Raw genomic sequence first — 27,434 nt, forward strand, 5'->3', positions numbered from 1 at the left:
CACCAGTAATGGGACAAATCTATCATGTACCTCCTGATATAATGCACTGTGAAGGATAAAACATCATTTCTATAGCGTTCTTACCAAAAATGCACAACCTCATTTTAATCATCAGAAAACAGCATACAAACCTAAAGTGAATGGCTTTGTATGAAATGACTAGCCAATATTCTTCAAAAGTATCAAGGCCATGAAAAACAATGACTGTGGAACTAACTATTACAGATTAAAGGACTCTAAGAGGACATGGCGACTAAATGCAACATGTGAGCCTGAATTGGATCCTGGACCAGAGACAGGCCTTTAGTGACACAACTGGCAGAATTTGAGTAAGGTCTGTAGATTGTAGTATTGTATCCATGTTAATTTCCTGATCATGATAATCATACTGTGGTTATCCAGAGAATCTGGGTGAAGGATGTATGGAAATTCTTGTTATTATTTTTATACATTTTTTCTAAGTGTAAAATGATTTCAAAACAAAAAAAAAAAATTTAAAGTCAGTCATTGGTTGATGGCTAGTGGGGAGATACTTTGAAAACCTAATTGCCAATGTTTTTCAGCTAATAATTCAGTTCTGACAGGGATCCTCCTTCATTCTCAGTTATTTTATAAATCAACCAAGCAGAATGGCTTTTCCTATATTGCCATTTTGAGTAGATGGTCAGAAATCACTTTTATTATACAAATCAATGTTTTAGTGTTAGAAGCACTTGGGCATGTGACTGAAACACGGCCCAAAATGTTCACTCCCTGCCACCTCACCACCGCCACCGTCACCACCAAAACATTGACCGTTAAGGAAGCTCGATCTTAGTTCTTTTAGAGAGTTAATGAGGACTTAGACATTGCTACATCCAGCCTAATGTGTAATGGCTGTTTTGGGGGTTTTTTTGTTGTTGCTTTGTTTTTGTTTTTGTTTTACAGCATCAAATACCTTCTCTTAATCCAGGGAGGTCTTGAATAAAAGACTTCAATACCCTTTACAGATTTTACTCAAGAAGTTTTCAAACTGTGATCTTTGGCGAAGTCAGTGTAGACTAAGGAAAGATTATTAGAAGACTCAGACATTTACTGACACTGGGACTTCAGACCAGTCACCAAACCTGATCAAAACTCAGGTTCTTCATCAGTCAAATGAGAATAAATAACATCTATCCTACCTTACACAATAAGAACATCATGAGATAATGTTGGTTACGTATTATGATAGGGAAAGAAATGTCCATATCGCAGGAATAGAGAAACTGAGGCAGCGCTCTATGTCAACAAACTCACACAGGGAGTTGAGTCCAGAACCCAGAACTTTTCATCCCTACTTTAGGACTCTACTCACCAGATCGAAAAATGCCTCACTCAGAAAATATACACTACAAGTAACTTCACTTTCAAAGGCTAAACAAAATCGACTACGGAAAAATACCTAATACGCTATGCTGCTCAAACTTGAAGTACATGTTCAAGATAATATTCATCAAATGTAACAGGAGGCATATTGGGATAAAATTAATTAATTTTATTCCACCATAAAGTGAGAACCTCCAAGCAGCCTTAGTTCTTTTCCCGAGTAATGATCTTGTGTTCCCTCAAGTGCTATATAAAGGCAGTATCTGGCTGCAGCCCATTAGGTGCATGGAGAGATGCAAGGTAAGCAGGAAGACTTAAAGGGATACTATTGATGTGAACATCATATTTTTTTTTTTTATTAAATCCTTCTCTCTAAAATACCAGTAGTGAATTGGATTACTGACTTTAAAGTACCTTTAAAAAATTAAATGCATATTTCTAATTCCTAGTGTTACAGCGATTATAGCATTTGATCTCTAAATAGTTTCAGTAACAGAAATAAAGGATTAGACCCTTCCAGGTAGGAAAAAGCATCACATTGACAACAATGGTCACCTTTATATCAACAGTTCCCCCCAGGGGATTTGAATGTTGTAACAAATTTTAAAAGTTCTATATCTTTGGTTCCTCTAGCTTTGGGCTGGGACTCACAAAATTAGGTGACATTTCTGAAGCATTTTGGGTGGTACTTTACTGAGCTGAGGACAAAGGAAACTGGTCAGATCATTTTCATCTTGATGACTCTAATTTCTTTTGTATTTTAAAATTTGAGTAGCGATCCTTATTTAACAAAAGAACAACAGAAAGATAGGTGCGTTGACAGCTCACACAGCTTCTACAATTTCTGAGGTCACAAAAAAGAAAATCTCTTTAGACATTGGGAGGGAATGTCTAGAAATGACGGTTTAGCAGATGAGTTATCTCCAATATTCTGTACAGAATCTTAACAGGAATTCTCTTTTACAGGATCTAATTGCTTACTCTTCAGTTGTTGAAATTGCTTTTAATAAGGTTATCTTTTAAAGCTACAATGATTACAAATACCCTTTGCTTCAGTTGAAACTGAGAAAAAGCAAAGTATGTATACACGCACACACACATATATATATTCCTTACCTAAAGACTATGCAAGAGGCAGTACAAGCAATGGTAAAAAGTATAGGTTCTAGAATCAGACCAGGGATCAAAACCTGGCTCCCTATTGGCTGCACATTTCTGAACCTTATTACTAAGTCTCAGTTTCTTCATCTGCAAACTGGGGGTTAATACAAGCACCTCTCTAATGGAAATGATCCTGAGGATTAAGTGAAACATTACAAGGAAACATTCAGAAGAATGCCTCACACATAAATGTCGACCATTGTTATCTAGAGAAAGGGGATAAAGATACAACACTGACCATCAAAGTGGCTGGAATCCCAGGACAGCCAGCTTCCTCCTCCTATATCTTCCCTTCCAGAGTTTTCTTCCTTTGCCTTAAGACATTTGCCTCCAAAGCAATGTCCATTTCACTCTCTCAACTTAACTGAACCTCTCTGGGTCAACTATTCTCAACTGAAAAGTGAAAGATTTAAACTTGATCATCTTAAAAGTCCCTTTCAGTTCTTTTTTTTTTTTTTAAGGATATAAATTCTGAGTCTATTCAAAGATACTACAAGCAAGGTGAGACAAGATGCTCAAGCAATGCTAAGAAACATTACAATGCTCATTTTGGCTATACTAACTGAGAAAAGTAAGGATATCTACTACTCCCAAAAAGAGAAATTGAAGATCAAAGCAATACCATTAAAAATAAAATAGAAAAGAAATACCCATCTTCAGATAAACATTCTCTTAGGAGTATGCCTTGTCAGACAATTCTAAACTGTTGGTTCCCCATTAGAACACCAAGCTAGACACTGAAATTAAGTGGTCTTTTATAATTTGTTTTAATTACATGAATTAAAAAAATACTCAAGTTTAAAGGCAAGCTGTCATTGAGAATTCTGGGACTATGAACAACTAGACGGATTTCAAATGATAGTGTGGATTGGTTGAACAAATTTTTATTAACACAAAAGCTCATATTTCATCAATGAAAGCAAGCTCTAATTCTATGAATCCAATATCTGAGTCAAAGGAACACAATAAAGAGGTAGAAAATGACAAGAGTGGGTTGTATCCCTTTAGCAGAAACCTACTGGAACCAACTGTATTGGCTTATTCACACATGTGAGCATGCAGAAATATTACAACATTGGAGGTTTAAGCCGTATTTCCTAGGAACAGGCCACATACAGATTAGGCAGAACATCCCAAAAGTGGATGGGGTTGTTACTTTCATTCTCAAAACTGAGAATAAACACTCAGGCAAGCACATCTCAAGCATGAGAAAAGTGGAATCCCTTTCTGTCTCAGGCTACCAGGAAAGCACAAAGGGTCCATTTGCAGGTATCTTTGCTTGTCCTTGCTTTTGTTGGGTTGGTTTGTTGTTTTAACGAGCAGTCTAATTCATGATGATCTACAAAGGCTGGGTTGTCAAAGCAGATCTTCCCAGACACTTATAAGCAGCCTGTTAACTGAGCAGCCACTTGGATCTCCCAACCCAAGTCAAATGGCACTGCCTGTGTCTCTGGACCTGTGCTCTCCCGGAGGCTGGAGACCGTGGCCACTCTTAGTGGGAGTTCAGAATCTTCGAAACAGCCCAGTTGAGTGTTGTGCCTAATCAGGATCTTCTTTAATTTGAACTCATCCCCTTGGCTTTGACATTGGTACCCAGAGCAAGGAATACCATCTAGACATGCAGTGCCCTGTGGCCGCATCTGCTTATTCCTACACAAAGCCAGCAGCCAACACCCAACTTCTGCTCCCTGGACTCTACTTCCAGGTTTAGCCAAGAGAAGCAGAGTTAGCCAAGCACTTCCCCAGCCATTTTCTCCTGTAGTTGAAGCCAGAAGCCCACCATTCTCCACACAAAGCCCTCCCATGGTCCAAGCAAGCCTCTGTTCCCACACCTACGCCCAGGCTCGCATGGGTCCGCATGCACACACGGGCACAGAGAGCAGGCGGAAGACACTCCAGTAGCCGCTCCCACACTAAGAAGGAGGTCCAAACCCAGGAAAAAAAAAAGAAAAAAAACAAGCTGGTGGGGTGGGGTGGGGACAAAGCAAAAAGAAAGAAAAAGAAAACTAAAAAAAACAAAAATTATGATGGTTTTGCCCGCATTGTAAGACAAGTCAGCCAAGACATACCTTCTGATTAGGACCTCGCAGCTGGTGGTTCTTGGGACTGTCAGTGAGGTGGGTGTTCTTCTCCATCGCCCCAGGGGCCTTGAGCAGTGTTGCTTTGGTTTATTTCAGGAGACGCTATTGGAAACATAAAACAAAGTGCCTGGCCGGCACTATAAAAAATAGAAGAAATACAGGAGACTTGATCATCCAACAAGTATTTATATGTTTTTAAACAGGGGCGAGGGGCTGGGGAAGATACTGTGAGGTCTCCTTCTTTCTTCCATGAGCGTGGCCTCGGGCTGTGTTGTCACTGCTGAGCCCATGACTTTCTGCTCATGTTCCATTCCTGCATTTGGAAGTTGTTCTTCGCTGGGAGGAAAGTGTGGAAAAACCAGCAACAACAAAACAGCAGCTCTGCTGACGGAGGAGGAGCCAAAGCGGAGGCTGGCCAGGGCCCTGGTGCTGGAGGGAGGCCAGACAGGGCGCCCCGACTTCTCTGGAGCCGCTGACATTTTCTTGCAAGCAGAGAGGAAGATGGAAAGGTCAGGGAGGAGAAGGGGAGGGGGTCTGCCGTGGGGAGCCTCAAACTCCGTGGGGCACGGAAAGTGCAATCATCTCCCAGTGAGGAAATTCTCCCCCCAGTGGCTTGCCTCTAAACAGGATATTACTACGGTTTCTTTGATTTCCCTTCTCTCTCTCTCTCTCTCTCAAAAAAAAACTCTGATTCTAATAATAGCTAGAATATATAAATAATAATTTTTAAATGTTATCGGTTCTTTGTTTCCAAACCCAAAGCTCCTCTTCTCTTCATTTGGCCAATAAATATGAAAATTGAGGAAATCAACTCTGCTCGTGTCAAAAAGACCCCCTCCCCTCAAAAAAGAGATAATCCACCTAACTTCCTAGTTCTATGGAAAATAAATAGCACATCACAATGCCATCTCTCTGAAGAACTCTCATTCTGCTCTTTTGTTTTGTTTTGTTCTGTTTCAGTAGCTTGTGCTTCTGATGTTCATACCCAAAATAGAGGGATGGCGGGAGGGGAAGGGACACACGTGTGTGGGAGGTGAGGGAAAAAAGCAAGGATAAAGGGAAAATCTAAAGTTGTCTTTCATTAAAAGAAGTATATCAGAACCAGCACAATGACCAAAGTCAGAGGGGGGTGGCCAGTTGCCCAGAGAGTCTGTTCCGTGCGTTTAGCAACTGCCCTTTTTATCTGCTGTGGGTGAACCCCGGCCACTGCGGCGTCCTCGACAGGAGCGAGGCTCCTCCAAATCGTCCTCATCAAAGCCGTGGAAAGTTGAGGTGTCACTTTCTGACGTGGAACCGAATAAGTCCTCCGTGGTGCGTGCTGCAGCCGCTGCCTCCTTCTCCTTCCTGCCTTCTCCTCCCAAATGAGCTGACATGTATGATGAATATATCAGCACATGGGTTAAGCAACAGACAGCATTATTAATATTCTCATTACCTTATTATTCTTAATAGCATGATACTAAAACCATTGTCACACCAAAAGGGAGTAAGCAGGTACGTCACCTGGTGACAGGGATTTGGGACAAAGCAAACATTTCCAGGGAAGAGGCTTCCCCCCTCCCCCAAAAAGCATCGTCTCCACTATGATACATATGTCCACAGCTTCCGACAGCGAAAGATTCAACCATGATCTTCCTTCTCTTCCGCATGCACACTCAACCCTGCCCCAGACAATGAGGTTCTTTGGTGGTTTTAAAGCCTGGTTGGTATTTCTTTGGTGTTTTCGGTTGGTGTTTCTTTGAACAATGTTTGCCCTTCACTTTGACAGTCAGCTTTACAAAGGTATTACTGTCAGATAACCCATTCAAGGTGGTTAAGCCTCCATCCATTTCATTTTTATTTTTGCCCGCTTTTAATCCCATTCTTTCGGAACCCTTTCAGTTCTGCCCTTACACCATGTGGTTCATTTGCACTGAAAGCGAAAAGAGGTTGGAAAGCCTGATAAGTGGTGGGTAATAAAAGAGTTTCTTGTTTTCTTTAACCACTGGAGGAAATTTCTGTGATCTGTTCCCATATATACACACACACATATGCACGCATGCACACACACACACACGTACACTCCAGCCACTAAACATGCCCAAGTCTTGGTTACTCCAGAAAGTCCAGAGTTGTCAAATCTAACTCAGAGCAGTAAGAAGGTGAGAAATAGGAGTTAAAACAAAAAGCCTAATAAAACAGAGCCTCCTGAAATCTGTAAAACCCAGGTTTAAGCTTTTTCACATTCTAAATGGGCCCCAGGACTGCACCCACAGAAAGTAGTAACACACCACTGAAGGTGCCAGTTTCAGGAATCTCACTTTCCCCCAGGAAACAGAAGTAGGCAGGCCAATGGGAGGGGAAAGACAGCTCTTCCAAGCCCCACTCTCTTCTCTGGAAGGACCCTAGGGAAGCCCCAGAGAAGTATTTGCCCACCTGCCTTAACAAGCACATCCCATGGGCTAATGCCACCTGTTTATTCCCAAGATACCAACTAGTTTAGGAACATCAGAGTCAGACCTTGACTAAATGATCCACCAAAATTAATCCTCAGAAAATGCAATGAGAATACCTAGGCTGTGTTAAAATGGGCCCCTGTGTCACATAGCAGACAAAACCTGGGGGGAAAGCTGAGTGAAGGTTGTAGAAAGAGAGGCTTTGTGTAGAAAATCAACTTCCCATTTCTGATGCCCCATGGATTAGATTCAAGTACCCTATCTTTTGTAGCAAAGAAAGGGGGAAATCATAGCGGTTTGCAATGAGATTTCTGAAGCTGCCCTCTCTAACCCATCCAAGCCTACAGCAGTCCATGACGCTTTGCTTAGAATATCACTCCACCAAGTGACCTTGCTTCTGGCAGTAGAGATTTTGTCCAATTGCTTGCTTTTAAAAAACAGTGAATTGAATTTCATTTGTTTTATTTTCTTTTTAAGTATCTAAAAACCAAAGTCCACTATCATAAGGGCCTTGTCTTCTAAGCTAGCACCAGTAGAGTAAAAAGTTCAGCATTAGGTATCGTGTTTGTACAGTAAATGAATTGATGGAATTGCACAAATGACTACCCTGTCAGGGGCCTTGAGAGTTAAGTGTTGAGGGTTGTGTGCAATGGAAACCACAGTCCTTTTGAAATTACTGATTTGCCACTCAAGTCAGTCTTAAGCCCTAAACAACCCTAACATCAAAATAGAAAAGGGCCAAAGCCAAGGTTTGCAGACAAAGCAAGGGAAGAACTGAGTTGTCACAGTAAATCACGATGTGGTCATTTCAGTCCTCTTGGGATTGGGAGTGAAAAAGACACTGGTTAGAAAAGCAGAAAGGAGAAATGACTCCTCACTGCTGGAACCATCCACCCAATCGAACTGTGTTTCACCTACTAGTCAGTAGTTGATGAGACTAAAAATAAGGCCCAAATCCTCTCTCCACTCTGCCTTGCACTTGGGTCTAGTTGTGACATAACACAATATGCAAAGTAGGTAGTACCAACCAACCATGACCGGCCAAAAATAATGGTTTGGTTAGAATTGAAAAAGAAAACAACCACTTGACAAAACTTGAAGACCTAAATTCATTTTAGGAATGAAGGAACAAGACCAAAAGTCTCTTTTTGTTATTTTAATTTTTGGATAGGTTAAAAATGAAAAAAGTTACACCAAATCAAATCAGATTAGCTCTAGGAATGCCTGCCTTTTTGCCTCCTTGATCTCTCAGGGTTTCTTTTGCCTGTTCCATGTGAGGAAATGGCATGAGTGGCCAAGAGGGTGGTGTTCATGGTGCTTCCCAGGAGCCCAGGGGTCTCTGACTCCCAGGGAGTTATGGTTGCTCTCCCAATATTCATGTTTCCACACTCTTCAGATTTGCCCCAGGTACTTCCACAGAACAAAGAGGTCTTTTTATACATGTGCATCATCCAATACAAGAAAGCATGTTGCCTGTGTCTCAGGAGTTTCCACTCTACCTCACAGTGGTTCACAACAACACACACAAAGAAAAATCCACCTTATGGAAAGGCCAGACACAAGTCAAAAACTTCTCTTTCCCCTTTTTCCGGGATCCTAGGGCATAACTTTTGGCCCTTAAGACCCAAAGAAGAAAAATATCAAAATGATCTGAAAACCCCTCTCCACTCGAAATCACTGCCACCATCATTCTCCACTCCACTCTCCAAGCCCACCGCCACAAGATGGCAGAGGAATGAGGGCAGACCAGTTCTTGGTCTATGGGCACCCAATGCAGCAAGGGGCCACACTCACCAGAGCGTCCACAGTCTGCACAGGACACCAGTTCTTCAGGCCGCCCACTCTTCTTGTTCATGTTAGAGCCCCCCAAGCAGAAGTCACAGTAGTTATTGGGAATGACTGTTCCATCCGGTCCTTTCTGAGCTGTGGGAACATTAAAAAAGAATTCCAAATTCAGGCTGAAATGAGTTTCTCCTGTCCTCTCTTCTCTTTCCACAGTATGCCAGAATCTGCTTCAGAAAGAACAAGAAGTCTAGAATCTGAGCTTTTGTTACAACCAAGTTGTTAAATTGGGCTAGGTTCTCTTTTGGATCCTTCTGGGTTCGATGGTACTAATGTCTTGCAAGTCATCCAGAATTTAATTTTTATAGTATTTCCCAGTTCTGTGTTTTTACAAAAATCACTTGCTCCTCTGGATGACCAAACCATCCAGAAGGCCTACTGATCAAGTGAACACTGCTCTCAGCCCTGACCAAGCAGCCCTCAGGACCAAGGCCCCAAACATCAGATGACAACCATAATCCATGGTGTGACTAGAGGGAAAGAACATGGTCACTGCCTGGACGTTGTCCTTGGGAAAGATGTTGTTGTTTAGGAGATATTCTTCCTGTCCCTGAAAAGGAAAACAGAAGCACCAGTGGGTGGTCATTTCCAGAAAGGACACCAAAGATGTCTTGGGGACTTTGATAAGCATCTCGGCAGGTACACAGGTGTCTGTTTTCATTCAGCCTCATCTCCCTGAAGTCCAGACTCGCTGAGCATGGGAAATGCTCAGGAAAAGTTAATCCGTAGACTGGACACAGGTTTGCCAGGTACTCAGCTCAGCCTCATGCCAGAGATGGGTTAAATGGGTTAGTCGGTATATCTCTAGGCTCAAGACCTTCACAAGTAACTGAACACACCAACTTCATAACATACCCCTCCTGAAAATCCTTAAACAAAGGCAAAGAAAGATCTTGGGACATGACCTTGAAAACAAAGCCTTTCGAGTACAGTGTACATCCTCAAGCACCGAAATCATTCAATTTCAAGGGGCTGGTTGAGAAGCCTTGAACAGGTTCTTTACAGGGAGAGAAATGCCTCCATTTTCTTCTGCTTCTCTCTCTCTCCCTATTGTGGACACTTCTTTGTCACATTCACACTCCCTGTTTGTTACTAGGAAGAAAAGTCTCTCCATTTATGGGATCAGCCTTAACCACAGGGGTATCTTCCTCCTCACCATTGCCCAATGTCTGTTGCTATCTTTCATTATTCACTAGCTAACATTAATCAGGGTCCCGTAGGGTACAAATCTGTAAAAGGAAGCAGATATGTGAGCAGAAATGCCATCCAGACAGTAAGTGATAAACGGATTCACCCACTTTAATATGATTCCCTCTGGTCTTCACTTCCTCCATGCCTCTGTTTTGCCTCCAGGAATAGAAAACTTACCTGGGGAAGGCGGAAGACAAAAGCTAGCAGAATTACATTAGAGAGGGTTAATCCATTTATCAGTTGCTATTTGGATTGTTTAATCAGCTTCTAAGTCATTGATTTCCATCTTCAGGGAGGCAGATAATTCTCTGCAAGAGAAGTGTTGGCTGTTTGGGAGAGAGGGGGGAGCTGGCCACACACTGGGTTCTGTTGGGTGCGGGCTTTTCTTTATCAGTTACTGGATCCCAAAAACATCTGTATGGCATCCAGAATGATTTTGCAAATAACCTCCAAAAACCAGTACATCCACAAAAATTTTACTCAGCCTATAAAATTTTCATTGCCCAAATCCAGAAGTACCAGTGTCCCTTTCTCCCTTCTCCTTCAATTGCCATCTTTGTCATTTTTAGAACTCTCATAGGAAAATCCAAACTTGTCTATGAAGCAGATAAACTCAGGATTTCCTCATCGAGAGATGGCTAGACATCTATTAAATGATGAACTGAAAGAAGAGTAGGGTACGTTAAATGTAAGGCTGAGGGTGAACCAAAGCTAAGTTTCACGATTGACATGAACTAGATATGCAATGTGGAGATGCCAGCCACAACTTAGGTAGCTTCCTACATGGAAGGTGATCAAGGAATCCCATGTGTGTCATTCCACAAAAACTCTCAGGGGGTTCAGTCTCCTCATCTGTCTCTCTCCTATATCTTAAGGGCTTCCTATAATGTCTGATTTCCTCCCCATTCACGAAATCTTTAAGCAACCAAAGAATTTGATTTTCTCCAACACACTGTATCCCTTGTAATGTATGAGGATGGAGAAGTAAAATACAGAGTATAAGAACTTCCAGATAATTCTTTATAGTATTCCCTACCAAGAGACCACTGGTAGAACACTTTGTTGAATCAAGAACTCTAATACAGCAAGAAATAAAAAAATTCAGAAATGATCTAGCAGAGCCTAGCAGAGCCCAGCAGAGCGACGGAGGAATTGAGCTATGTAAAAAGACCACAGGAACAGCATTTCATTCATCTGAAGGAGAGAAATTTGTGAGGAGACTGAGTCAGAGCAGGATCCCCATATATATTTGTGTGGGCTGTTGGCCATACACTGTGCCTGTCCAACAGGGTGAAGGAGGTTCTAAAATCCCACCTGCAGGTCCTGGCATATGCAGTTGTGATATGCCAGGCTAGCAGGGGTGAGGAGGTACATTTTCAGTCTAACAATGTCCCGGTATAGAAAGTGATAGTGCACAGCTATGTTTTATTTTCAGAGAAATCATATTTGCTTCAGTTCCTACTCTCTTCTTAACAACAGGGAGTTCAAAACATCTTTCCCTTATGGTAAAATGGTATGAGATGGACTAATCGCTTATACATCTGGTTCTCTTACATTTTTTGGTATTCAGGGATTAGATTCAGAATGAAGATTCTCCCATGGAGCTGTCCCAATTTCCAACCAGAAATGACCAGTCATGCCTTGGGGAGGACATTCTGTTGGCATCACTATCATGACCCTTCATTTGTTTATACGTGTGTGCACCTGCCTCATATCCCCATATTAGATGATCTTCTACTCCTTCAGGTTGGGGACCACATCTTACTCACTGTTGGAACACCTACCTGTCCTGCACATCAAAAAGGGCTGCCAACAATTTGTGGAAAGAATGACTTAGAAAGGAATGGCAGAGATGTCAGTAGGTGCCACAGTGTTGCCCCTGGGACCTCCTCCTAGGAGGATGATGCTTGCTTCCCTGTGACACAGGTATCTGTTACTCTGAATGTCACTCACTGCCCCTGGTTTATTTCCTCACTCCTCAGAGGAGAGCTGGTCCATGTCCAAAGGGATCTGACCTGGTCTCACGGCCAGCTCCTGGAGTAGGCAGGAGTAGGTAGCCGAGGACCCTGCATTGCTAGAGGAAGAACGTTGCACCCCTCCTATGGGAGGGAGGTATTATTCTGTACCAATACATAAGAATATCTAAGACTATGATTCATTGTCTCTTGAGAAGAGGATATCAGGTTGTGCCTATCCACTCAGCCTCCCTTTTGTGCAACTGCTTATTGAGAAGAAAAAGAAGCAGATGTTTATTATACTACACAGGGTGGATCTTATGCTGGATGCTTTACATATGTTATTTCATGATTTTTACAAAAACTTTGTGAAGTAGGGATTATTTGACAGAAGAGGTAAAAGAAATTTGAAAGGATTAAAGTGCTGGCTCCAGGCCCCAGTCACACCTCTTTGGAGGCAGGGTTCCCCCCTGGTTTATCGGTGTCCTCGGAGATTCTGCCTCTAATCACACCTCTCCACCTCCTGGGAAGTCCAGAGGCAAACACTTTCTGGCCAGACCTTGCATATAAAATATTTCATAAATCTCTTTAGAGTCAACCTGATTCACCTAGTACGTTATTTACGAAGCTCAAAGCAATAAAAATTATTGAGATTGGCCTGATAAAAGAAGAAATTCCCTTTGAACTTAAATTTAAGTTCCCTACCGAAGTAATCCATCCCAGGTGATCCTGTTTATTATCATATACTCTGTGAAAACACTTCTCTGGAAAATTTCCAGAGGCTCATGGAAGAAATTTTTTTAAGTAAAGCTCACACCATGGCTAGATTGGCCTATGGCCTGACCCAGCCATGAGCAATTTCCTGGTACCGTATATGAGATCATTATAAAAAGGATTTTACTATAAATAGGAAGCTCGCCCAGACCTTGCGAGTGGGACTTAAATAGAAATGCTTCTGCTTATGGGAAATTGAGTCCTGCTTTATAGAATAAGATGACAGGGAGGGCAAAGGCCCAAGTGGTATCTCTATGTCAACGACCGTGATGATGAATTTGGTTTTCTGTTGATTAATGCTCATGGGCTGAGATCATATAAGAGATAAAAGTAAGCTGCTGAGAAAATAAAGTGAGCCTTAAGAGTTTAGAAATTTACCTGGGGGAGATAAGTCTTATAAAGCTCAAAGGAAAAAAAAAAAATGGAAATCAGGAACAAAGTTCATGAAGAAATGTAGAAAAAAATAACAGGAGGTACGAGAGAGCATTCAAATAAATCAAAGCAAGAAAAAGAACAAGAAAAAGAAAAAGCCAAGCCTCCAATAGTCCTGCCATCATGCTCAGGGACGGGAGAGCAGGCATTCTAGAAAGGTATTCCTGCACACCACAGGATTGTTGAGCTAAATCAGGCCTTGTGTCTATGGCAAACAAGGCCCCAAATCTTCCATAAAGCCACCACCCAGACAGGATTGTCTTTCCCCCTTTGAGTCCGTTCTCTGTTGCCATGTGCCTGCCGCTCAGAAAAGAATGAGTGGTGGGGACAATCTGGCCACCAGTAACAGCCCCTCATCTGGGTTCTGCTGAGACCAGAGCCACATCCCGAGTGTCCCAGGGAAATAGGAAGCAGGCCAGAAGTTTAGGCTCCTCCTTGGCACACGCACAAAAGCATGGTTTCACATCGTGAGCAGACACCAGGGCCTGGTGTGCACAAACACGCAGCCACACTCGCTACCCACCGCCCAGCCCCAGCCCCAGCCCGGCAGCTCTATTTCTGGGGCCCGCTCGGTTGGGGCATGCAGCCCTTGCGGAATTCCGGGGCAGTGAGCAGAGCCCTCCGGGAAGAGATATGCCTCTCCTCGCCCCTCTCACTTGTTCCCCCGCCACCCTCCATGGCTGACAGTTCCTGTGTCCCTCTACAGGTCTGACATGTTTCCATGGTAACCGGGATCCTGGGCTGCGGCAGCTCCGCTCTTGCCACCTGTTATTACTTCATCTCTCAAGTGTAAAGCACGCTAGCCCGGCGCCACTTGGCTGTGCAGAGCGCATCTTCAGAGGACAGAGAAAAGAAAGGGGAGAGGAAAAGAGGGAGAATAGAAAGGCAGCCCTGGCTGGCCACGCAGGACACGCTGGACAGGACAGGCCGGAGGAGGAAGCTCCGGAGCAGGAGCCGGGAGGGTGAGGAGGGAGGATGCAAACCGACGTGCCTGCCCTTCAGAATCAGGAGCAGGCCTCAGCTGGAGGCCACCGCCACATCCTGCTACCTTCTGCCCAGCCTTTAATGAGGGCCACAGGAGGGGAGGCGAGGCGGGCGGCGGGCTGGGAAGAGCAGGCAGCTGCGGGGAGATCCGGCAGGCCCGACGTGGAGCGGAGCCAGGAGAGGGTTAAAAGTGGCGTGCTAACGACTGTGGGGAAGGCTGGACCAGAGGGCAAACAGAGCATCAAAGCCTGGATAAATGGCCTTAATTCTCATGCTCTCGCTCGCCCTGCTCCTTACGTGTTTACTCATATAAATTATCCCCACGGCCTGACACCTTTTTTCATTGCTTCGCTAGAACTGATGAAAAAATAAATCCCACAGATCCAAGGAATAAAAGTGTTGGGCTTCCATTCAGGCTGCTTCTTCCTGGCCACCTAATAGCAACTCAGGCCCCGCCCCAGGGCTCCAGACGGAAGACAAATGAAGCTCTTCTCCCCACCGTACAGAGGCAGGGAGGCCGGGAGCTGGAGGGGAGATGGACACCAGGTCCGCTCACCACAGGACCTTTAGGCCACCATAGCCCTCGGTGGCCGAGAACCCGCTCTTCCTCACGGGCCATCCTGCCGCCTAGCACTGAGGACAGCGTGAGCGGATGGTCGGGATTAAAGTGGGCGGGCACGGGTGCTAATGCAGCGACTCCGGGAACTGAGATTAGCGCCAGCAGAAGAGAAGGCCCAGGGCTGATTGAATAAGTCCTCAAGTTTATGGATGGAGCTGATAAATCATCGCACTCCATATTGTCAAGGACAACGTGAGGCAAAGCGAGCTGGAATGGCAGCGTAGGCCACACGAAAGCTAGCAATGAAGGTGGTCAAACGACGAAAGTCATGGTCAGAGGACGGGCTTCTCTGAAGAGGCTGCTGCACGAGGCAAGGGGCCCCCGTGACCCAGTTGTGTGAGTGCACTGCCAATCCAGAGGTGAGAGAATATGCTAGGTGATGTGTTAAGGTCCCTTACAGGCCTACCACTTGAGCATTGCAATCGGGTGAAAGAAGAAACAGAAAAGCGAAGTTTTCCAAACCCAGAGGAGCTCAGCCTGCCATCACTGTGTTGTATTTGGGCACGTGCGTCTCTCCCTGAGGCCAGGGGCAGTGCCCTTCGTCTCTGTACCCCTGCACCTGGCGGTGACTGATGCAGAGCTCACAAAAAATGCTTAATAAAAGGAGGGACAAATCTTCACAGAGGCTTTGTTGGGGGGTGGGAGGGAATCTGCCAGGCAAAGGGAAGTAAAAGACTAGAAACTGAGAAGCGTAAAGTCCCCTGAGGGCAGAGTGGCCATTCTAAGGCACTGCAAACTCCAGTCCTTTCATATCAGGGCACAGAGACGGTGCGGAGTAGAAATCCTGGGGCCCGTTGGAGAGAGCAAAGCTGTGGCGTGGAAAACCAGCAGGTCTCCCTTCCCGTGGGAATCCTCTCCCTGAGACATCTCTTGGTCAGCCAGGAAGGAAAGGATCAAAAATGCCCAGACTCAGATGGCCCCAGGGCCTTGAGTCACATACAGTCTCTCGCCAGGGGCCCAGCCGCAGCCAGTGAGGAAACAGGCCCTGTCTTACTGTGCATTTTGGTGGCTGTAGAAATATCACAAAAATTTTAAAATGTGGGGTCAGCCCTCCCTCCCTTCCTATGCCTGCCTTCTTTTCCTCCATCTTCAACAAAAGTAAAACTCAAACCTTTAGCTACAAACCTTGTGAATATTTACTTCTAAAAACTGTGCCGTTAAGGACAGAAAACGTACGTCCACTCACACTGATGTCTCCACCTCCATGGATGTATTTGGTTAGAGTGACAATTTGCAGTTTGCAAAAAGGTTGCAACGATTTGCTAGGAGTGTGCACACCATGTCACCAGCTCTGGGGCCAGACAGGTCACATGCCTCCCGCACCCCAGGAATGTCCTTTGCATTCCAGCTTTAGGTGGGCAATCCCAGGTCTGTCATTAATGCTTTGGAAAAGTGAGAAAAAGACCAAGTAAAGCTTATGAATTTTCTCGGTGTTGATTAGGGAAAGCACAATGAGATGTCTCGATTTTCCAGTGGAAGGTCATGTGGGTCAGTGCATCCCCTGGCGTAGCAACTTGTTATTGCCACCAAATGAGTCAGTTGAGGGGGAAAACGTTAATTTGAGAGAAACTAGATCAACAACATGGTTCGGAACAAATTGGTGTCCCTCGTCTTAAAGAATTCCAGGACATCCTGGTGTGTCAGAGCCGGATAAGCTTCATCAATTTAAGTTGTTGGGATATATTTATTGTCATGATTAGAATCCCATAAGCCCCCTGCTCCGCCGTCCCCCCACCACTCCTGGACACAGTCCACAAATGGACCCTCATTGACTATGTTCTTCAGACTGAAAAACAGCATTTAAGAAAAGGAAAAGGATGAGCCTCATGCCTCAGACCTGAGGATTAGGAAAAAGTCAAGGGACCACAGAGCTGAAGGGCAGCATAGCCCAGGGGTGGGGGCCCAGCCAGGAGATACACCCAAAGGCAGGCCGGGAAGTAGGTCCTGGGAAACAGAGACATCTGCCCTACATGGGACACAGCACTAGGAAAAGAACAAAAACCAAGTCTACCCCCTTAGATTTAACAATACAACCCAGTTCCTGCCAGTTACCCAACTCACAGCATCCAAAAGAAAAGAGAATTAAAAGGAAATCATTGATTGAACATCAGTCTTAGAGAACTAGATTTCTCTAAGGTAGTGGTTTACCTGGGAACTTGTTAAAAATGCAAATTTTGGGGCCCCCCTCTGACCCACTGAATCAGAAACTCTGGAGCTAGGGTCCAGCAGTCTGTGTTGTAAGGAGCCCTTCAGGTGGTTCCGATGTGCCCTCAAGCCGAAGAACCATGGCTCTAACTTGACATGTGACAGTCATATCGCCTTGTATCACATACATCTTCTGTTAATGCTGTGCTTTATATAAATTCACGTATTTAATCATCATCATAACCTATGAGATGTATTCCATTAATGCTCTGATTTTATACAGGTGACACAAGGGGGCTATGCAGCTTGTCTAAGGTCACATGTGAGTAAGTTGCCAACTTGGCTCTGAACCCAGGCAGTGTGACTCTCAGCAGGCCCACCGGATACTGCCCTGCCATGAGCACATCCAGCCGTGCACCTGAGGGAAGTTACACCAGAGAGACTGGCAGGACGTAAGCACACAGGGCCTTATAGGCCAGGGCTTCCCCAATTCTGCTGTGCAAATCACTTGAGTAGCTCATTAAAATCTGATTAGAATGCATAGATCTGGGGTAGGGCCTGAGATTCCACATGTTTTATAAGCTTTTTATCCAGTAGGATGGCCAAACATCGAACTTTGCCTGGGCACCCCGAGTGGGACTTTCAGTGCTACAACTGGGCAAACCCAGGCAAGCTGGTCACCTGAGTCCCAAGTGACTCTGATGCTCAGACTCAGAAGCAAAAATGCAGGCCCTTGAGGTGAGGAGTGTGGCTTGCATTCAGATATGATAAAAGTGTGGCGAGCGAGATGTGGCGTGATCTGTTTTGTATTTTAAAAAGATCACTTTGGCTTCTCCATGGAAAATAGATAATAAGAGTCAAGAACAGAGACTGGGAGACCAATAGGGGAGCCGTAGTGACCTGGGCAGAAGCCACTGGTGGCCAGGAGATGGAGAGAAGGAGACAGATGTGTGGCATATTTTGGAGGGGTGAAGGAAACCAGAAAGGCAAGGATGAAGCCTAGGATTTTGCTTCAGGCACAAGCTTTTTCTTTTCTTTTTTTCTTTTATGAGCAAGTTCAAAAAAAGATACAAGAGCTAAGAAAGACAGCAAGACACAGAACAAGAGAGAGATGCAGGGAAAATATTGAATAGAATGATGTATAATTTTTTTTTTCCTACAGTAAAACTCATTTACCAATTAAAGCCTCAACCAGAATTTGTAATGCATGGGGTGGGATGCACATAACATCACAAACAGCCGAAATTAGTAAAGATCTGTGAAGGACAAATGTCCACAGCCCCCTGAATTCATATGTCGAAGTCCTAACCTCTCCATGTGATGGTATTTGGCCTTCGGAAGGTAATTAGGTTTAGTGAGGTCATGAGAGGTGCCCTCATAATGGGATTAGTGCCTCTCTCTTTCTCTCTCCACCCACACACGCCGAGGAAAGGCCATGTGGGGACACAGAGAGCAGGTAGCTGTCTGCAACCTAAGGAGAGAGCCCTCACCAGACAGGCACTGACCCTGCTGGCACCTTGATCTTGGACTTTCAGTCTCCAAAACCGTGAGAAATAAATTCCTATTGTTTAAGTCAGCCAGTCTATAGAATTTTGTCATGTCAGCAGATGCTAAGACAGTACCTATTAACGTGTTCATCTTTTTTGAAAAGCCACTATCCAATATGATGCATTAGGCAATTGGCCTAGAAGTGAAAATTAAGGAACATCAGGACTATGACAAAGACATAAGCCTGGGACTGGGACCCCTCACTTGGAGTTCCAATGTCCTGACATAACTGGATGGTGTCCAACTCAAGCCCATTTATATCTCAGCTTCCCATCTTGTTGACTGTGTGACTTGGGACAAGTTACTCAACCTCTCTGAGGCTCAGGTTAAATAAGAGTAACAGCATATGCCTCACGGACATATGCTCTTGGTGTCCTCTGAGGAATATAGCACCTACCTTACAGGGTTATCGTGAGGAATGAATGAGATAAATGTGGCGTGCCTGGCACAGTGTCTGACACACTCAAGGAATGCTAGCAAGTGTCACTGTTGTCACAGTTGTTGCTCAGTACATGGATCTCTTCAATCCTGAACATTCTAGGTAATTAAGCCAAAAATATGAGAAAAATAAAAGAGGTTCCAAGAAAGTCAAGAGATATGTGGATGCCCGATCCTGGGGAAATGGCATGATAGATAAAGGAGTGCCACTCGGCTAGGTTCCACTCCACAGCTTTCTCTTGCTGGGTTTTATGCGTTCATCTTGTTTCCCCAATTACACCAGAAGTTCTCCTAGGGGTGAGACCACATGTTATGTCGTTTGGGAGACCCAGTTATATTTATCCCCACAACTGGGTGTGCCTACAGTAAGTGCTCAATAAATACTCTTGTTCAGCCTGCATAGAAGGATCAGTGTCCCCTATCTAAGATTTAGCAAAGGATGTGCCAGGGCCAGGTCAGGCTCTGATAGTTACAACTGATGCCAAGGAGACCCCACAGGCAGTTAGCTGCACAGCGATGGAAACGCCCCATCACATTGCCTCAGCTGGAGCCCCTGACTCAGATGAGCCATCTGTGGTCACAGACATGCTCTGTTGGTCCCAATGGGACGGAGGTGGGAGATCAGCTCACAGTGTGCAGGACAGTCCCCAACGCTCACATGATCTCAGTTAAGACTCATAGCAACCCCATGAGATCAGTGTAATTATTATCTCCACATTACAGATGAGGCAACTATGGAGCAGAGAAGTGTAAGTGAGTGACCCACATTTACCCAGCTAGAAGATGGCAATGTGGCAGGGTCACAATCCACACCCTGGACCGAACGTTTCCAAAGCCATTTCCTCAGCCACTAGGTCAAAGATGTGCATGGCCCATGGCGCTGGGAAACTAACTCCATGTAGGATACCTCCAAGGACCAGAGTAGCCCCTCAGGGTCTTTGCTTTATAATCTACAAACTGTATAGTTAATAATAATTCACCTAAACAACACTTGCAGCTAGTTCCCAAATTTGCTTTTCGGGAAGCAAGAGGCAGCTCACTTTCCCAGAAAGAGCCCCGTATCTAAAATTTTCCTCTATCACCCCTACGACAAAGGCTGGGTTTCCTGTGTTGAAGTTGAGTATGTGGTTGGCTGTGTGGGCTCTATGGTTTTTCAGGCACCTTTCAGAATGATCCAAATTTTTTAAGTTTGTTTCAAAGGTAATTTTCACTCCAGCTCTTAAAGCTGTTAGCTGCCCCTGGGCCGTATGTTAGAGGACAAGAGATGCCAAAAGACTAACATCTGTTAGATCTTTCCCATCCATGTGCCAATGACATCATATGCTTCTTTTAGATAATTTGCACATTATCAGACTAATTTTCAGATTATCTAATCAGCAGACATTACCCTTAATCAACTCAATTCTCCCCTTTCAGTTCCATGGAGTACAACATGCCCTCCAAAGGCATACGAGGGCTGAGGCCTTTTTTTCTCTCAACGAGGATGGAAAGCCTAACTTTGAACCAGGCACACCACCACTGCACAAGCCTGAGACCTCCAGGGACCTAGGACAACCCAACTTCAATTCCATGGACCTGAAAAATAAGCTGGAAATAAATTTTATACTCCCATATTTTTCAAAAAACATTTCCCTCTTAGGCACTCTAAGTATGTTATAGAGAGCACGTTATGCTTATTTACGCTATTAAACAAAAGAGACATACCACATAACAATAAGACTCCAAACAGACTTCTTTGTAAATCATTTGTTCTTGCCTTCTAGTCATTGCTACTGCGGCTCCTGTTTCCTGCAGGACAAAGACAACACAGCCTGGCATAGAAGACGCGTCTGACTGTGGCCTCTGCCTGCATGCCCATCTTTCCTCCACATCCCCTACAGCCAATACTACTGTCCAACCCGAGCGTCTGAACAATAGCTGTATGCTACTTCATACCTCCCTGTCTTTGTAGATACTGTTCCCTCCACCTAGGAAGCCATCTCCCTCCCGGGAAATCCCTCCTCACTCTCCAAGGGCTAACTTGAATGTCACCTCCTCAGTGAAGCCTTTGCAAATCCCCTCATGCAGTGGTCTTCAAGCTTCAGTGTGCACCAGAATGCCCTAGAGGGCTTTTTTAAACCCAGATTGCTGCTCCCCAACCTCGTAGTGTCTGTGTCAGGAGGGCTTGTGGAGCCTAAGAATCTGCACTTTCAACAAGGTCCCAGGTGGAGCAGATGCCACACTTGCAACACCACTGTCCTGAGACATAGAAAGTATTCTGTGCCCTTGAGCCCTGAGCTCCTTCACCAGTCTGTACGCACCCACTACACACTCCCACTCACGACTGTGAGCTCCTCAAGGACAGGAACAGAGGCTTATTCATGCCTGTACTTCCCAGTCCCAGCATATAGACAGTATTCAATACACGGTTATTAAACCAGTAGGTGGCTGGCCGGATGGATGGATGGATGGATGAGGCTAAATTTATTTATACAGCTTTGTCATTCAGGTCCAGGACTTCAGAAATGCCCATCCCCTCCCCAAAAAGTACCTTGAGGACATTATCTATGATCAATTCCCACTGTGCAAAGAAGGTAAAAAGAAATTCAAGAAGGGTGTGGACATTGTGAGCCCATGGGGCTTTGACTTCTAAGCCAGCACCTTTCTACTGCCCTGTGCCCCTAGGGCTGCCTACCAAGCTGCACGAAAGAAGTCACAGTGGGACACTTCTGAGGGCACCCCTCAGAGTCCTCGCCTGCCCAGCCCTCCTCCCTTTGTGCACGTATATGCGTGTCTGCGTGTGTGTCTGTGTGTATGTATGCTTGTGCACACACACACACTGCATTTGTAGAAAGCAGAAAAAGGTGATGAGTGAAATGGAGAGAGGGAGAAGAATCCAGCCTCACACGGGGACAGGAAGGGTGCAGCCCACGTGGGGAAGATCCCATCAGAGAACTACTCTCTCCCAAGGGGGTGTTTGTGCCCTAAGCACCCCTGGGCTGCCTGTAGTTGGGGCAGAGTGGCAAGGTACAAAGGAAAGGGGACAAGTCCACAGGAGACACAAGAAATGTACACTCAGGAGAAAATGAGAGACCAGGAGAGAAACAAAGGCGAGAGAGCCTCCGCAGGAGGCAGAGATCAGGAGGGTGGCAGTCATTGCTGAGCTGGCAGCACAGGCAGCGGGGAGGGGAGGGGAGGGTCAGCACCGGCTTGGGAATGCCACTGTGCCCTCCGAGCAGCAGCAGGCGCAGTGAGCAATGGGCTCTGAACACACAGTTGGGGGGATGGCGCAAGGGACAGCAGGAGGACCAAAATCCAAAGGTCTCTGCGGCTGCAGGCGGAATGAACCCACTGCCCAAAGCCCTGCAAACCCCTGCGTCTGTAGGGCTGTTTCTCCATTAGCTGCGCCCCCCCCCTCCACCCGCCCCCGCTCACAAGCAGCTTGGGTCACCCTGCAGCTCTGCTAAAGGGGGACGGTCAGCATTTCCATTCCACTAGTGTCCAGACCTTCCCCAGGGGGCCTGCAGATTAGCCCCTTGGATTCAGCCCTCCTGCCTCCCTCCCCCACTCCAAGAGCCCTGGCAAAGGAGGCTCATGGAGCTGAGACCCTAGGATACTGCCGAGCTGTCACATTCAATTCAGCACACAGCCCCAGTGGCACTTAGGGGCAGGATGGATGGGAGCCACCCCCTACCCCCAAACAGTGGGAGCAGCTAATGACTGGGTATTAATGATGCTGGCAATTAGTGCTCACAGGAATAGTTGGGGGGCTGCTCATCAGGGGAATGTGGGAGGGAACAGAGCACGCATTTGAAGCAGGAAGCAAATCAGCAGCGTGTGTGGTGCAGAGAACCCGGGAAGAGCAGCTGTCTCTTCAGTTTGTCCAAAGAAATCGGGGAAGGAGGAAAGGACGGCTTCTGTAGACACTAAAGGCCTTTCTGTTGCACCCTCCACACTAGCAAAACTGGGATTCATCACAGAGCTCTAAGAGAGGATGTTGTGAAGAGATGTCATTAAAAAGGTATTTGTGAGGGTTCCAGAACTTTCTTCATGTGCAGAGGTACCAGATCTGCTCAAGTATAGTTATTCTTTTCTCTGAGGTTTAAAACCTTTGGCCAGTCAAATGATCCTTTTTGAGAAACCCAATTTCTCATCAGCAAGGTAAGAAAGAGAAAAGGGGGAGGGAGGAGGTGGGCACATGCGTGCTCCCTGACAAACCCAGAGAGACGAGAACGAGCATCTCATGAGGTCTCTTAGAGAGGTGTCTCCACGTGGGAGGAAAGACAGGTGCAGCTTCCTTCCTAAGCAAGGCTGTCTGGCCTCGAGGGGAGGACACATTAGGCCAAAGATGCCTACCGATAGAGGACAGAATAAAATACACCAGTGGCCATCTCAGAAGTCAACAGCCAACCCAGAGGGGACTGAAGGAGACCACAGGAATGGCTGAGGAGACTGTCTCCTTCCTCCGAGGGTCTGCAATTCACTTTCCCCTACTTGGCCAAAGCCATGCACATGTACACATACTTGTACACACACACACGTACTCAAGACATGAACATACACACATGTACTCAGAGAGACATGTGTGCACGCACTAGTGCATACATGTGCACGTACATGCACATATGTGCACACAAGCACGTACACACATGCACGCACATGTACACACTCATAATGAAGCTATAGGAGAACCAGGAAAAATGAGACACAGACAAGAGAAAAGCATTCCAAACCCCGGAGCATGAAGAAAGCACCTATACGCAGGAACAAAACGGCCTGACATTTGAGAAGAGACGTAAGGAGATAAGCAGCTCCGGGGAGTGAGAAATAATACCAAGCCAGTAAACACTTTAGAGAGGACAACAATTGCTGATAAATACTTTCCAGATAGTGAGTGGCCAAAATCAAAGGAGATTATTCTCAGCCTCCTTGTGGTAAGAGGCAACAGCTCCTTGTGACTTCGTGGTCACTTAGACCAGAGAAGAGGAGAGAGGGGGAAATGCAAGTAGCAGATGCCCCAGCACAGGTCAACGTAGTTTCCTTTCGGAAAGAGAAGGGGGAGCTGATCAAGGAAACCTCCTCCCAGAGAGACGACCTCAGCGTTGCGGCTACTCAGGAGCCGGCGAGGAGCGGTGGGCGAGCTCTGGGGACACCTCCTGCTCTGCTCTTCAGATTCTGTCTGGATGACAGCAGTAGGTGAGGAAACAAGGCTCTGTCACTCTCAAGGCCTGAACCTTGAGAGTAAGCAAAAATTAAAGCAGGTGCTATGAGCTGGACTGTGCCCACCCCCACCCCCAAATTCATCTGTTGAAGCCCTAACCCAAGGTAGCTCAGAATGGGACTATATTTGGAGGTAGGGTCTTTAAAGAGGCATTTAAAGAGGTAAAGTAAAAATGGGTCTGTTTGGTGGACCCTAATATCCAATCTGACAGGTGTCCTTATGAGAAGAGGAAATTTGAACACACAAAGAGACACCGGGGCATGTGTACATAGAGGACAACCCCGTGACGAGGTAGCAAAAGGGTGGCCCTGGAGGAAAGCAGCCCTGCTGGCACCTTGACCTTGGACTCCAGCCTCCAGAACTATGAGAAAATAAATGTCTGCTGTATAAGCCCCACAGTCTGCGGTATTTCGTCACAAGAGCCCTAGCAAACCAGTAAAGAAGGCAGTGTTACAAGCGGAAAGTGGGGTGCGGGTATGAGAAATCACACACGAATCCAAAGAAAGGTATTGGCCACAGGTATGTTAATTATTCCAAATATTTGGTGAAGGTGGCCAACTGGTGTCAGTTGACTAAATTGATCAGCTGAAATGCATAATAGTCATCTTCGAATCCTAGGGTCTGAATATTTTTAAAGATCTGATCCCTTCAATTACATTGAGTTGCTCACTGTAGTACACCTCCCACCACATCTTGCAAAGTTTTAAAAAACACAGCATGTCCACAAGTACTCTTCACAAGAGATCTCAGCATGGCCCGCATCTGGAAGCAAGCCCTAAAGAGTCCATGTTCCCATCCCGTTTTGAGGTTTTTAATAGGCCCCGAGACCATAAGGGATGTTCTAGAAGGAAGTTAAGTGGTAAATGCTAAGCCCCTTCTTGATTCCCTAATTCATAACTAGAAGTTGAGGTAGAAAAGAAAGAACAGAAATGAACATAAAAATCTTTAGGATCGTTTTGGGTCTTCAGAGTCCAACATCCCAAATGGCAAATCCATCCAGATGACATTTGTCATTTGAGTGCTCAAGCAAAGAATATGGGGTCTGCAGGCAGGAGAGCCTTTTACCAAAATTGAGACCCCCCCCCCCCCATAACAAAGCCACAGCAGAAGATAAGAATATTCTAAGGCCCTGAGTGGCCAAGCTGACATGCGGAATGTCTGTCCAAATTGACACACCCAAGAGCGACGTCCAACTCAGTCTAGCAGCCGTGCGTGGTTCTTCTGGAGCTGAGGGGACAGAGCTGTAGGTCTGGCATCTGACGGAGGCCGGGTAAGGACTTTCTCTTCTGTTTAACATTCACCTTCCTTCCTCTGGGGACAGAGCTGGGTGTGTGAGCGCTGCCCAGCTCACTATAAGCCCGGCTCTTGGCTGAGCCACGGGGACAGTGGGCTGGCTGATACAAAAGGGCCACCTCACTACAGGACATTGAGACTAATCAACAGTTGCCACCAGAAAATGCCAGAGGTGAAACAAAGGAACACTCCCCAGTCCTGCCCACCCCACTTCCTCGCTGCCCAAACTAACAAATGGGACTCACGTCTGTGGTTCTCGTTTCTGTGGTTGGGGGGAGACCGGGTCTCCTGATCTTGGGCCTCATCCCCCTCCTCGCTGGCCAGGTGAGTGTGAGCATAGTGGTAGCTGAGTCCCGGCCGGTTCTTGTAGCGCTTGCCACAGACTAGAGAGGAAAAGAGGAAAAAAGGGGAAATGCAAATATCAGCAACCTCTGCAACCACTGCTATCATTCTCCAAGCCGTGACCACCCCCCCCCACCTCAGAGCCCAGCTTCCCTTAAGAAGTGTCTCCTACCCCCAACACCCAGTGCCCCCACCCGACAGAACCAACACCTCTATAATGACAAGGCTCCTGTAAAGAAAAACCACAAAAGTAGAGCACGGAGGTTAAGAGCTGCGTGAGTGCTCCACGATTTCCTAGCTGTGAGACCCTGGGCAAGTCACTCAACCCCTCTGTGTTTCTTCGGAGAGAAAATGGGAATAATAACTTACCTCACAGGGTTGTTGTAATGGGTTAACCTCTACGCAAGGCACTTAGAACAGCGCCAGGCACGCAGTAAGGGTGACGGTTATTATAACTTTGAATTCAAAGGGCACTGGGAACCTATGCAATCCAATATCCCACGGCACAGATGAGGCAAGGGAGGCCTGCAACGCTAAGTGACTTGCCTGGGACCACACAGCTAGCTGTGGCAGAGCCACCAGAACCCATGTCTCTGGATGCCCATGCAGTGTTCCTCCCACCACCCTGTGGCTGACTCTGTATGAAGAAGAAAGGTTTTATATGGATAATACTTTTGCTGTATCACCCAGTGATTTTGTGCCAGAAAAACATTTTCCACCTTCACTGTGAAAACCATGCAGCTGCGGCATCCTTGGTCGGTGTGACAACCAAGAGCTCGTGGCCCTGAAGCCCTGGAGCAACTTCAGATACCCCAAATCTGTAAAAGCCGTTCCCACAGGCACTGCCTCTCAAATGAGACAGCCTGCGACACGGGCACGAGCCACATAAATATGGTTCCTTGTTGCCGAGAAGAAAGGGGAGCAGTTCCACTGGATGGCTGTTCGGTACCTGGGAGGCAGAAGTCTGGCTGAATGGCTCAAGACCAGACGACCACCCTCAATCTCCCTAACACAGAGTTTAGTGCCCCAGCCCCGTGGTGGTCGGCGGGAGGCATGGTTCCACTGCTAGCAGAAGCCTCAAGGGTCTTCACAGTCAAACTTCCATGCCAAGCCTCTAAGCTTGTCCCCTACCTCCCCAGCAGAGCAAGCCCAACCTGCACTGTTGGAGTGCTCGAGGGTCACAAATTCTGGGAGACTGTCCCTTCTGCTTGCACTGACATGACTGAGTTACACCAATAACCATAAATAAAAGCTTTCCCAAGTGGAAAGAGCAGAGACTGCAGCACCGAACCTGGGTTCAAATCCCAGTTCCAGTTGCTGAAGTTCAGTGCCGTGACCCCAATGGCACAGAGAAGAGCCGTTATCGCGCTGTCTTACCCAGTCCCCTTCTTACTTCCAGCAGGGTTTCTTTTCCTACTACATTCTCTTGGGGTTTTTTGCTAGATAACCATTGGCAAAAATAATGTCATCTCTTCTTTCCCATATTTACATAAACTATTTTATCTTGGCTTAATTCATTTGTACAAACCACCAAGACAATATTTTAAAATGGCAAAAGCAAGCATTTCCTATTTTAATAAAGTTGAAGTTAGTGTTTCACTGTTTAGAATGATGCATGCAGCTAATTTTTAGTCTTTACCAAATTTA

At 45.9% G+C, this 27,434-nt stretch overlaps 1 protein-coding gene across 1 annotated transcript in view; it reads right to left on the bottom strand.

The window, feature by feature from the left end:
- Positions 1–5,339: 5,339 nt before the first annotated feature.
- Positions 5,340–27,434, bottom strand: part of DPF3 (double PHD fingers 3) — a 185,436-nt gene continuing 163,341 nt past the window's right edge. Inside the window, 3 exon segments of the mRNA XM_069465092.1 lie at positions 5,340–5,955; positions 8,819–8,947; positions 25,691–25,828. Of these exon segments, the coding sequence (XP_069321193.1) occupies positions 5,753–5,955; positions 8,819–8,947; positions 25,691–25,828 (470 nt within the window). The 3' untranslated portion in view covers positions 5,340–5,752.

Source organism: Eulemur rufifrons, chromosome 2 (genome assembly GCF_041146395.1).
Source record: "Eulemur rufifrons isolate Redbay chromosome 2, OSU_ERuf_1, whole genome shotgun sequence".
In the NCBI taxonomy this organism is placed as follows: Eukaryota; Metazoa; Chordata; class Mammalia; order Primates; family Lemuridae; genus Eulemur; species Eulemur rufifrons.